The 12445-nt window shown below is 49.1% G+C and overlaps 1 protein-coding gene across 4 annotated transcripts; it reads right to left on the minus strand.

The window, feature by feature from the left end:
* Positions 1 to 204: 204 nt before the first annotated feature.
* On the minus strand, positions 205 to 10996 carry LOC108300065 (HLA class II histocompatibility antigen, DP beta 1 chain). Of its 4 annotated transcripts, none has more exons than XM_017522707.2 (6): positions 10795 to 10996; positions 5911 to 6174; positions 1726 to 2007; positions 1082 to 1191; positions 727 to 752; positions 205 to 428 (listed from the first exon to the last, which is right to left on the minus strand). In XM_017522707.2, the coding sequence occupies exons 1-6, from the start codon at positions 10892 to 10894 to the stop codon at positions 323 to 325; spliced, it is 888 nt and encodes a 295-aa protein (XP_017378196.1). In that variant the 5' UTR covers positions 10895 to 10996; the 3' UTR covers positions 205 to 322. The 4 variants fall into 4 exon arrangements, with proteins under 4 accessions (XP_017378196.1, XP_017378198.1, XP_037592213.1 ...); XM_017522709.2 differs by having other exon boundaries at positions 350 to 432; positions 731 to 750; positions 1081 to 1191; XM_037736285.1 differs by lacking the exon at positions 205 to 428 and adding an exon at positions 619 to 638 and having other exon boundaries at positions 727 to 750; positions 1081 to 1191.
* Positions 10997 to 12445: the final 1449 nt, after the last annotated feature.

Consider the following 12445-nt stretch of genomic DNA (forward strand, 5'->3'; position numbering starts at 1 on the left):
ACACTAAACTTGATTTGGGGTCAGCTCACTGAAATACATTAAATTCAGAATAGTGCCACGTGTAACAGGCTGCATTATACAATAGTTAACCTATCCCCATTTTCATGGTTTTCTTCTTTCCTATGTGTAAACCAAAAAGAACTTCTTTATTAACTCCTACTGTTTACTAAAACCCTCAGACAAAAGTGATGAGAGATGATTTGGTGCCTATTTTTGAAAGAAACAAACACTCATGTTGGGTTTTGATTATTTATGGCACTAAGAAGAATTCAGTGAGAGAAACCGTGCATTGAATCAAAGAGCAGAATGACAGAAACTGGCTTCAGAGCAACTTCTTGGCAGCAGCGTCCTCTTGGGGAGCTGGGTGTCTGTCCCGGAAGCAGCGGCTGGGGCTAACAAAATTAGTCTTTTCGGCAAGGTCAGGAACCCTGTGGGGGGTGAAGGAAAAACTATCCCAGGTGGCTGGCCTCCTTCCTTTAAGGCCCAGGAGAGAAAAATTACGGTGAGAGGCTGAGACTAAGTCTGATATAGAACACAGTTGATCTCTGCTTCCTTCAGGAATGGAGCCATGCAGCGCTCTTTCCCCACTCACCTGACGGCTGAGACTGAAAGAGGGGTTCAGGCCTGAGATTCTCTTCCTAGAGGAGCCTCAGTGTCACAATGCACAGAAAAGAGTCATATCCTCCTGCAACCCACCCCGCAAGGAAATCAAAGTGGGAATATTACCTGTTTATGCAGATCCTCGTTGAGCTGAAATGAAAGAGGAAAGTTTATGTATTCAGCCATTGAAACCACCTCAGATAATTAGAGAAACGTTTCTATCCCACCAACTCCCATTGCCCACCACTCAATGGGTGCCCCGCAGGAGCCTGAGTACCTGGGACCTCATGCATCTGGCTGCATTAAGACCCCAGCCTGGGATACCTCTCTACCTATAGGTCATGTTTGTTCCCTGACTATCTGACTTCAGTGGCCTCTAGAGCTTTCTGACGTTTCTTTTCTGTCTGAACCCCTCACCACGGAATATGTGTGAATATGGCAGGGGAAGGTAAGTCCTGCTCACCCTGCAGGCTTTCTCACCTTTTTTGCTCCTCCTGTGCATGAAGATGCCCACTCCGCAGATGAGGAGCCCCAGCACGAAGCTCCCGGCTCCTGTCAGCATCTTACTCCGGGCAGAATCAGACTGTGCCTCTGGGAAGGACAGACCCAGATTCAGTGTCACCTTCTCCAGCTGCACCCCTACCCACGTCCTGCCTGAGATTCTGGAGCCTGATGCAGAATATCGAGACAAGGACAGTGAGGGGGAAAAACCCTGGATAAGAGGAAATTCAGAAAGAGCCACCCTCATATCTGGAACATAGGGTGTGACCTCAACAAGGTGGCAAATGCTGATTCTGGAAGTTGCCTCTCAGAATGACACAATAGGCTGAAATGCTGAAGGAGGAGAACTGTTCCCATGGGTGAGGTCAGTTCAGGAAGGTGTCTGTGTCCTTAGATTCTCTGACAAGGGGGAGAACTATGAATCCTCAGGACCCCCTAAGCCAGGGTCAGGAAGTCTCCATTGCCCCGGCTTAAAGCTATGCTCGGGAGCTGGTGTAGAAGAAGGATGGGGTTGGACATGGCCCCAGGGTATAGATGCAGAAGACTAGATGAGTGGACCCCAGAGCCAGAGAGTCCCCTGCTTTTCAAAGGTGGGGTCTAGAGAGTCATTAAAGAGTAACTCACTCCACTCCACGGTGACAGGACTGTCCAGACTGGGGTGCTCCACTTGGCAGGTGTAGACGTCTCCCTGCTGGGGGGTCATTTCCAGCATCACCAGGATCTGGAAGGTCCAGTCTCCATTACGGATCAGGTTGGTGGACACGATCCCAGCTGTTTCCTCCTGTCCATTCAGGAACCAGCGGACTTGAATGCTGCCTGGGTAGAAATCTGTCACGTGGCAGACAAGCAGGTTGTGGTGCTGCAAGGGCCCCTTCTTGGATGGGGAGACGTTCACCCTAGGCTGGACTAGGAATGGGGAAGAAACATAATGAAATAGCATTTGAGGCCTGCCTGCCTTCCTTCCTTCCTCCCTCCCTCCCTCCCTCCCTCCCTTTCTCTTTTTTTCTTTCTCTCTTTCTTTCTTCTCTCTTTCTCTTTTTCTTTCTTCTTCATGACAAAGTCTCACTCTGTCACCAGTCTAGAGTGCAGCAGCGCAATATTAGCTCTTTCCTCACTCACCTGAGGGCTGAGGTTGAAAGAGGGGTTCAGGCCGTCCACCTCCTGTGTTCAAGCAATTCTCCTGCCTCAGCCTCCCAAGTGGCTGGGATTATAGGTGCCTGCCAACACACTTGGTGATTTTTTTTGTATTTTTGGTAGTGACAGGGTTTCACCATGTTGGTCAGGCTGGTCTCCAACTCCTGACCTCAAGTGATCCGCTCGGTCAGTCTCCCAAAGTGCTGGGATTACAGGGATGAGCCACTGCATCTGACCAGATTATTATTTGTTAGTCATGTTCACTATGTAATTGATTCCCAGATGTCGAAAATAGGAACAATGCGATTAGCCTAGTGGGTAAGGGTAGCACTGAAAAGATAGAAATAGACCTTCACGTACAGCATGCATGATCTTGAATAAAATAATAAGTGTACAGGGGAATGGCAGGGATACAGAGGTAGCACTCTAGCACATTCAGGAGAAATTTTAACTAAAAGCAATTTGGTCAAAGAATATTTAATCAACTGTGAAACTACCTAACTTTTCAAAGTTCTTTCTTGATACAAAGGATGCAAAATTTACCCAAATAATATCTTGAAATGAAGATATGCAGACAATGGCATGATGGTGGCCTATTAATCTAATTACTTTATTTCATGAAAATACAAAGAAAATGAAGAGGGCTAGATGTGTCTTATTCTGCAAATAACCTATGTATTTTTTGACCTCACCTACAAAAACCTAAAATCTTCATATTCACATACTATCCTGAGCCTCTACATGTTTGAGCAGTAGAAATCCGTCCTTTTCCAAGTTCCTCCTCTGAGCTGTGTCTTTAGGTCCTGTGAAGGTCTCACAGATAACCAGGTGTTGGCACCCTCTGCATCTCTGTATTTGTGCCCCAGCTCGTTCGCAGGTAAATTTCCTCACTGCTGCCGGCAACTTTTTTTTTGGATCTCTGCCACCAGTACCTTCTTCCTCCTCAGAAAGGCAGAAAAGGCCAGGCATGGTGGTCCTGCCTGTAATCTTAGCGCTTTGGGAGCCTGAGCGGTGAGAATCACTGGAGCCCAGGGGTTTGAGATCAGTCTTGGCAACATAGTGAGATCCCATCTCCAAGAAGAAAAAGAAATTAGCTGGACATGGTGGTATGTGTATCTGTAGTTCTAGCTACATGGGAGGCTGAGGCAGGAGGATCACTTGAGTCCAGGAGGTTGAGGCTGCAGTGAGCCAAGATTGCGTCACAGCCCTCCAGCCTGGGAGACAGAGCCAGAACTTGACTCAAAACAAACGCAAACGCAAACACAAAAACAAAAAACAAACACAGAAAAGGGCCAACGGGTCCTAGAGAACAGCTCATTCAGAGGAATGTCTCAAACTAGTCTTCTATGTCCCCACACTCAGCTCTTTCCTTTCTACTTCCTGGAGAACACATACCCTGACGTGGGGCTGGGCCAGGTAAAAGTGCCGTCTTGAACTGACGCACACCCTTACTCCCTATGCTATTTTTGCCTTGTTTACAGACTGATCCACATTCCCAGCCTCTTCTTCCCTCAGTGTGAGTTTATTTCAGGGACACCTGTGTCTCACTACTTCAATCACCTCTGTAATTACGTACAATTTTTTCCCCATAGAGCTCCTGGGAACCATGAAATCAGGCGGAATACTTGGGTGTCTGTTTTAAGGTCCCAGAACATTCCATGAGAAGCATCTTGCTCAATATTTTTTGACAGGAGCCGGTCAGCCCGGAGCACGTCGGAGACCTCCAGGGGGCGCTGGAGCTAAGGCCTGATACCCAAAGGCCTCATTTCTGACCCAGTTCAAATACATTTCACCAGGGCAAGGATTCCTGTTTGTTCTAGTTGCCTTCTCTAACGCCCAGGAACATTTGCTCAATTACTTCTAGATTTGGGTGGGCATCCACACTGCAATTGTCACAACTCCCTTCCTCCTCCTTCTCGCCTCTCCCCTGCCTCTGTGTTTTCCCTGTTCTAATTCATGCCTTCATTGCAATTTCCCTGACAATAACAGCAGTTTCCTGCCTCATCTCCCTGCCTCTGGTCCCTTCTCTACCCAACACCCTTAGTAGTCTTCTGAAGGCACAGCTCTACCCCTCTGTTTTTCATTTTTCAAAAATCTTCAGTGTTCTGACAATACTTATTTGGCTATATGGGAATGTCTAGGGAGCTGATTACAAACACAGATTCCCCAGACCTCCCCACCCAGGGAGTCTGAGTCTCAGGGCAGTGAGTCTGGGCATCTGTGCAACACAGAGGATCTCTAGGAGTCTTCTGAGCAGTGAGGTTGGGGACCTGTGAGCCCTGAGGAGACATCCACACTGCTTAGGCTGACATCAGGTCTCTGCAATCTGGCAGCTGATTACCATGAAAAGAATGCTGCCATGTCTCTGATTTGTGCCTCTACAAAGTCTTAGTAACAGTTTTTTCCAATTCAGTATTTTTATTTGCACACCTCTCTCAACCATTACCTCAGCGACTTTCCTAAACCCATGTCACTCACCTCATCCCCACCCAATGTGTCCACATTCTCCCTCCTGGCAGGTGAACTTCCTTCCACTTTCCAGAAAAAAAAGGGGATCGAAGTTGTGATTTCCCTAGCCTCCTCCTCCTCCCTTCATTTATTCCTGTCTCCAGGACAAAGGTCCAGGGCTCACTCCCATCCCCTGACGCTATTCCCCCGGGTCCCTCAGGTTGGTGCAGCAGGCTCCCCACCTCACATGTTCACAGAAGGAAGCCCAAGCTCCAAGCCTCTCCTGTCTCATCCTTGAGAAATCCTCTTACTGCCCACACCTCACCTCTCTCCATCCCTTTACACCCAGACTTCCTGAAGGAAGAGACGAATGAGCTCAAACACTGCCCTGTGCCAACCATGGGGAACCCAAGACAAGTAAAATCCATCTCAGCCCCGAGGAGGATGCTCCACACTCAGCCTCATTCACTCCCTCTCATCCCAGCTCCCACCCCTGCAGCCAACCTGCTCTCCCCAGGCGGCCCCGGTTTCCAAACCCACTTTCCGTCTTCCGTTTTCTGACCTTCCCAAGTCACCGGCACCGCTCTCCCCTGTGCTGCTGCGGCCCCCTACCTCAGCTTCCAGAACTCTCCTCTGCAGGCCTGTTCTCACACTGCACTTTGTTTTCTTGTCTTATTCACAGGCCTTTCTCTCTTGGCCAAATCACATCTTTCCAGTTCCCAGGATCCAGACCTTTGCTCTTGCCCCTGGGTCCCCTCTCCCTGTGTGGTCTCATGTAGCCCAGGCCCCTCCCTGGCTGCAGACCCGTCTCTCTATCTGCCCATCAGACCATCCATCTGGCCCCTCCAGCACCTCAAACCCTGCCATCTCCCTGCAGGTTTCTTCTCTGTGTGGCCTGATGTGCCATCTGCACCTCCATCTCCACACTACACCCCTGCAGGCTGTCCTGTGGCCTCCTTCCCTCGCCCCACATGCAGTCAGCTGCCAGGCCTGATAATGTCCCCAGGGTCTCTCTGTGCCCATCCTCCTCACTCCATGCTCAGCCCAGTCCAGGTCCCCGTGCTGGCTCCCCTGACATGCTCCAGATGGGTTCTCCCCATGAATCCCCAGCCCAAAGTCCCCTTGCTGCCTAGCACTAACGTCCCTTAGGCTGGCCTGGCTGCCACCCAGCCCTGGGCCCAGCCCCTGTGGCTGTCCTGGGACCCCTGGCCCAAAGCCGTCACTTACCTCGGCGCTGCAGGGTCACAGCCTCGTCCAGCTCGTAGTTGTGTCTGCACACTGTGTCCACCTCGGCCCGCTTCCGCTCCATGAAGTCCTTCTGGCTGTTCCAGTACTCCGCGTCAGGCCGTCCCAGCTCTGTCACTGCCCGGTACTCCCCCACGTTGCTGTCGAAGCGCACGAACTCCTCCCGGTTGTAGATGTTTCTCTCCAGGTAGCGCTGTGTCCCGTTAAATGCATAGCATTCGTCCCTGACCTGGAGCATGTAATTCTCTGCGGGAAGGGGCGGCCATGAAGCGGGGGAGCACTCTCCCCTAATCCTCTCTCTCTCTCTCTCTCTCTCTCTCTCTCTCTCTCTCTCTCTCAATATTAACGATTCTTCCCAAATCTTCCCACTCAGGCCTGGATTTTAAAATAAGAGTTTTCCTGCTACCGAGTTCTGTGGTCCTAGGCAGGTCGCAGAGCCTCTCCAGGCCTCAGTTTTCTCACCAGCAGCGAGAGGATTTACTGGAATGAATGAGACTCACTGCTCTGGGGGACTGAGTGATCACTAGGGAGGGGCCAGCACTGAGGGGAGGGCAGTTCCTTCTGCTGGGGGCTGGAGGAGAAGGAGGAGATGTTTCCTATGGGTCCCTGGGAGAAACAGCAGGGGAGGAAGGAGCTGGGGACATGGAGGGCAGAGCTGCTGCCCCTAACCTAACTCCCTGCCTGACATCTCCATCCTGATGTGAGTCCTGGCTTAAATGCCACTTCCTCCAGGAAGCCCTCCTTTCCTTCTTTCTCTTTTCCACAGCTAGGCCCTCTGTCTTCTCTGCCACTTTCTTGAGAACTCTTCCACCTGCTCCTGTTGTTTTGCATTTAGAAAATGTAGAAATATATGTCTTAAAACTTTCTTCAATTTTGGTATAAGAAAGACTCTGGGGCAGGCAGTGACTCAACGCCTGTAATCCCAGCACTTTGGAAGACCGAGGCGGATGGCATCACAAGGTTAGGAGATCAAGACCGTCCTGGCTAACACGGTGAAACCCCATCTCTATTAAAAATACAAAAAAGTAGATGCGCGTGGTGGTGGGCGCCTGTAGTTGCAGTTACTCAGGAGGCTGAGGTAAGAGAATCGCTTGAACCCAGGAGGCAGAGGTTGCACTGAGCTGAGATCTTGCCATTGCACCCCAGCCTGGTGACAGAGTGAGACTCCGTCTGAAAATAAATAAATAAATAAACACAAATTAGCTGGGTATTGTGGCACGTGCCTGTAGTCCCGCCTGTAGGCGGAGGTTGCAGTGAGCCGAGAGAGCGCCACTACACTCCAGCCTGGCGACGGAGCAAGACTCTGTCTCAAAAAAAAGAAAAAAGAAACATTCTATAGCCTGAAAGTTAATTTTCGATTTTTTTTGAGATGGAGTCTCACTCTGCTGCCAGGCTGGAGTGCAGTGGCACGATCTCGGGTCACTGCAACCTCTGCCTCCCAGGTTCAAGCAATTCTTCTATCTCAGCCTCCCAAGTAGCTGGGATTACAGGCATGCACTCCCATGCCCAGCTAATTTTTGTATTTTTAGTAGAGACCGGGGTTTCACCGTGTTTCACCAAGATTGTCTTGATCTCTTGATCTCATGATCTGCCCACCTCGGCCTCCCAAAGTGCTGGGATTACAGGCGTCAGCCACCGTGCCCGGCCCTTCTGAAAGATAATTTTCTAACATGGCTGCAGAAAGACTTGGTGTCAAAAGATGTCGAAAGTATCTTAATCAATGAAAATCCCCACAACAACCAGTGACCTGCGGGGCTGGAGTCCTTTGGGTTTAGAGGCATTGATGTAATGTTTTTTGGGCAATTTTTAATGGTTTTATTTAAACACAAAATGTGGACCTGAGCTGTCTCCTCATTTTCTTCACTCTATACCCTGGGATTGGGGTTGGTGACTCTGATGGCCATCTAGGTGGCTCTTTCCACAATGCTTTGCAGCTCTCGGAGGAACCTTTTGAGTGATCTCAGCACAGTAAGATTTGTTGCACATCAGTAGCACTTCCAGCTCCTTGATGTTGTGGACCAGAAACTTCCAGAAGCCACTGGGCAGCATGTGTGTTTTTGTTGTTGTTGTTGTTGCTCCCATAAGCAATGTTGGGCATCAAGATCTGGCCCTTGAACCTTCTATGAGCCCTGTTGTCAACACCTCTGGGTTTCCGCCAGTTATGCTTAATTTTGGTGTATCGGCCTGAGTGGTGCTGCATGAACTTCTTTGTCCTCTTTTTGACAATCTTGGGCTTCATGAGCAGTCTGAGGGAGGCCATGTTGGGGAGGAGGACATGGCTGCCACTTCTGTAGACAGCGCCGAGGAAGAGAGCATTGACGTAATTTTTACACAACGAAATTTGGCAGCCTTTCCCACATGCTGTTCTTCCTAGGGAGTGCATGAGCAGTGCCTGGCAGGCATGTGTCTACACAGAAGTATCAGTGACACGGCGCATGCTCCTTTCTGTTTGAGTCTTTTCAGGCCTGCTCTGTTCTTGGGCACAATTGGGGAAATTAAGGTGCTGTGATTGTTCCACACATCTGTCTCATGCTTTGCAAATTAACTTCTCCAGTTTATTAACCCCGCCCCTCACAGAAGCTGCACAGCTGGTGGCAGAGGATAGTAGAGAAGGGGTGGGGCTGGGCTCAGGGACACCATGGAGTCCACCTTCCGTGTCCATTGTCATTGCTAAGGCAGATCCCAGGTCTTCACTCAGATACCCAGATCTGCCTCTTCTTCTGGAACCTTGTACTCCAGCCCCCTAAACTCCCAGGCCCAGCGCCCCTACCCCAGCCCCTTGAGTCCAGATTCCTCCTTTCTTGCCACCCACTCCCCGCTCCCTGTTCAATTGTCCGGCTCTGAGTGTGGATCTTCCCATTTTCATTTGTTAGTCTTTGTTTCTCCTCCTCATTCACCAGTATGAGAACATTTTTCACTCAAGAATAAGAGTTTTGAAATTTTTCTTTGCAACACTTGATTCTTTTTTTTTTTTATTTTACCCAGTCTTAGTTTTTTTTTTTTTTTTTAAATATATACATTTAACTTTTTAAGTGGAATTTTACCTGCCAAGTAGACATAAGTGATGAGGGGCTTTGTGGTATAATTTGAAACCTTCGTTTTTTTGTATGTAAGAAATTTTATCCTGCTTGTGGAACCCTTAATAATTGAGTTGCCAGAGCACAGTTTGAAAACTATTGATCTGAGTGAATTCATCTCTTCACTCAAAAGAGGATATATGAAAAACCTCCAGCTCCCTATGCGTTGTCTTAGCCAAGCTTTTCTCCCCCAGCCTCTTTAAGCCACATCCTGGCTCCTTGGCCCTTTTCTCTTGTGCCCTGTTTGAGGATGGGGATGTGTGTGGAGTTGGAGGAGCATGCAGAGCATTGCGGAATCGGCCCTGCCCATTCTACCCACTGACCTTTGGCTCCAGCTCTCCCTCCAGCAGGTTTTGATTGAACATTCTTCTATGCAGGGAGCTCTGGTAACCCACTCTCAGTCCCTGTCACATGGCTCCACTGCCTCATCTCATTTCCACTACCAACCTCAACCCAGCCTTTGCCCCTTTACCCATTCACTGCCCACCATCACATGCCCCCCTCTGCTCTCTTCTCCCTCACCTCTGGGTTTCCTTGGTGGCTCCCAACACTGCCCCTCATCCCACACAACAGCTCTGCCTATGGGATGGGGTTGCTGCGTTCCCTCCCCTCCTGCTGGGGACTGTTCAGTGTCACCAGTGTTGCTTCAGCCTCCTCTTTCCCCAGCCTCACCCCTCTCCAGTTCCTAGGGCTGAGCCATCCTGCTGGTTAGTTCTCAGCACCTCTCTGTGACTACAAGCGCAAGTTCTCCACCCCTTCCCAGACTATGAGCCCAAGGTAATAGGTGAGGGGCTTTGGGGTTTGAGGGGCTGTCCTCAGGAGATTCCAACATTGTTACCCTGAAAAATGAGGAGGTGACATGATGTCAGTCCCTTCTAGGTGTGTCCTAGGAGGGGTGTGGAGGGTCTAGGAGGAAGGATCTAAGCAGGAAAGGTGGAAGTCAGTGGAAAACTAAGGCACCTATTTTGCGGTCCTTCCTCTCAGGGTGTTGGTGTAAATTTGGGCTAGAAAGATAAGAGTGTGTTGAGAGAAAAACATGGATCATAGAAGCCTTAATATTACACCAGCCACAGGGAGGCAGCGGGAAGAAGAGATTCTTTACTTGGTTACTGCTTCCTTTGCTGTTTGATAACCTACACTCAATCCCTTTCATGCACCCACCACGTCCTCATCTCATTCTTCCTACAAGTCTCAACCCACCCCAATACTCTAACCAAGTACTGGGGAAGCTGGGAGAAGTACCTTTAAAGAGAGTGCCTTCAGAGGCCAGAACTTGTCCCCAACCCTCCCTCCCATCTTGCCTTCATTGTCCAAGGGGTGTGGGCTCCTGCTGCACCCTGGAGAATGAGAGGCATTATCCATGAGCACTGAATCCTCAGTGACCCTCAGAGCCTGGACACTCCAAGTAAGGGCTCTCTGCTTGAGACCCTCCAGGCTGGAAGCAGATGTGAACAGTCCCAGGGGCCTGCAATTGCCAACTTCTCTCTCTGCAAACGTTGTCCATCCAAGGTTATCCTGGACCTGTTGACCCCATTTCCCCAAAGACAAGCATACTGGCCACCGGGCACCTCTCTCTGTTTGCTGTACCCATGTCCTTGGAGAGAGAATAGGGCTGTAGGGTAGCAACCTACCCTATTGGGGATGAGCCTCTTTCTCTAGCTAGGAAGGGAGGACACTGGCTTAGGGCAGGAGCCCTCACAGCCTGTCTGAGTCTTATCCCTTAAAGATAAAGTCCCCTAGGAATTGTTCCCTGAGCCAGACCCTTCAGGAATGGCAGCTGTGCTCTTACCTGGAGTGGCCCTGCCCTGGACCACAGGTGTGAGCAGCACCATCAGTAATGCCATCAGAGCCACTGTCTGGGGGGCCCCAGAAACCTGCAGAACCATCATGGAGCTGGAAAAAGGTGGCAAAATGAAAAGAGCTGCAGCCAGGAAAAGAAGGACTCCCTAAGGGGAGCTCCTGTCTGAAATATTAGAGACCATGAACCAAGTAGTCTCCTGTGACCCTGGGATTGGACAGAGTCTGAGAAAAGAGCCAATGGACGCTGAGCTTTGTATGAGTCATCACTCACCGGGCAGACGGTTAGTGTGAAAGGTCTGAAAATATAAAGCCTGTGATGCACTTAAGATGACAGATGGAGGACAGTGATACTCATTTTAAGCAGTCAGATAGGTCATGAGGTTTGGGAAGATGATGTGTTTCCTTTGCTCTGAAGGTGATCTCAGATATTCTGCTGGCCCATCTACGGGGATTATAATTTCCCCAGTTCTGTCACACCTCACACACACACAGGACATGGGCTATTGTGGAAGAAGTGCTATCTCCGTGTGTAAAAGGCCATTCGGTGACATCATTTAGAGGGACTAGAGTACCCATTCCAGAACTCAAAGGAGGCCTGGAGTCTGCCTGTCTTGCCTTTGTCCAAGGGTGTGTTTAAAATTAGCACCCATTCATACTTACTTTCTCCCAAAGGTCTGTGAGTCCTGAGATGCACAGGGGATACCAGCTTCTTCCATAGGGCTGTTAACAGGGTCAGCAGGGCTCAGTCTGGGAACCTTACACTGGGAGCATGGACACACCACCTACCCTACCATGTAAGTAAGCAGCTTTAAGGACGCTGCCTCTTTTGGATTTCAATTCCTTGCCTTCAATATGGGGATGATATAATCTGCCTTATAGCAAAGCTCTTAAGATCAAATGAGATCAACAGGTCTGAAATTGCTTTGGAAAAATAAAGTCCATAGAGAATACAAATTGACCAGTAAATAAGGAAGACAGTGAAAAAAAATTATCAAAGACCCCACTTCCTTCAAAGCATCTGATTCTATTTTGTTTATAGTGAATATTTTTACAAACTTTCAAAGAACGTTGCTTCTTACTTTAGGTACTTATAAATGTGATCCCGTTGGACCACACTGAGATTCCAACATTGTTACCCTGAAAAATGAGGAGGCGACACGATGTCAGTCCCTTCTAGGTGTGTCTTAGGAGGGGTGTGGAGGGGTCTAGGAGGAAGGATCTAAGCAGGAAAGTTGGAAGTCAGTGGAAAACTGAGGTACCTGCTTTTCAGTCCTTTCTTGGATCAATTCTAATTTCAAAAATAATCAAATTGGCATCATTTACTTAAATAAATATAAAAATGTAAATAGTAGGCTAGCATGTAAAATGCGAGAGAATAAAACAATTATGTAGTAGGTGCCCAGCAGGATTGAGGGGCCAAGAGAGGATTGTGGAGGAAAGCTCAGTTTTCTTTTTCTTTTTCTGTTTTTTGAGATGGAGTTTCACTCTTGTTGCTTATGCTGGAGTGCAATGGTGTGATGTTGGCTCACTGCAACCTCTGCCCCCCCGGGTTCAAAACGATTCTCCTGCCTCAGCCTCCCGAGTAGCTGAGATTACAGGCACGCATCACTATGCCTGGCTTTTTTTTTTTTTTTTTTTTT

Source organism: Cebus imitator, unplaced genomic scaffold (genome assembly GCF_001604975.1).
Source record: "Cebus imitator isolate Cc_AM_T3 unplaced genomic scaffold, Cebus_imitator-1.0 Scaffold24, whole genome shotgun sequence".
Taxonomy (NCBI): Eukaryota; Metazoa; Chordata; class Mammalia; order Primates; family Cebidae; genus Cebus; species Cebus imitator.

Excerpts from the sequence above, each read along its gene's own strand:
- LOC108300065 (XM_017522707.2), bottom strand. The coding sequence starts at position 10,894 with ATGATGGTTCTGCAGGTTTCTGGGGCCCCCCAGACAGTGGCTCTGATG. Across the intron at positions 2,008-5,910 it reads TGTGACCCTGCAGCGCCGAG|TCCAGCCTAGGGTGAACGTC; the intron begins GTAAGTGACGGC and ends CCCCATTCCTAG. Across the intron at positions 1,192-1,725 it reads TCCTGTCACCGTGGAGTGGA|AGGCACAGTCTGATTCTGCC; the intron begins GTGAGTTACTCT and ends TGTCCTTCCCAG.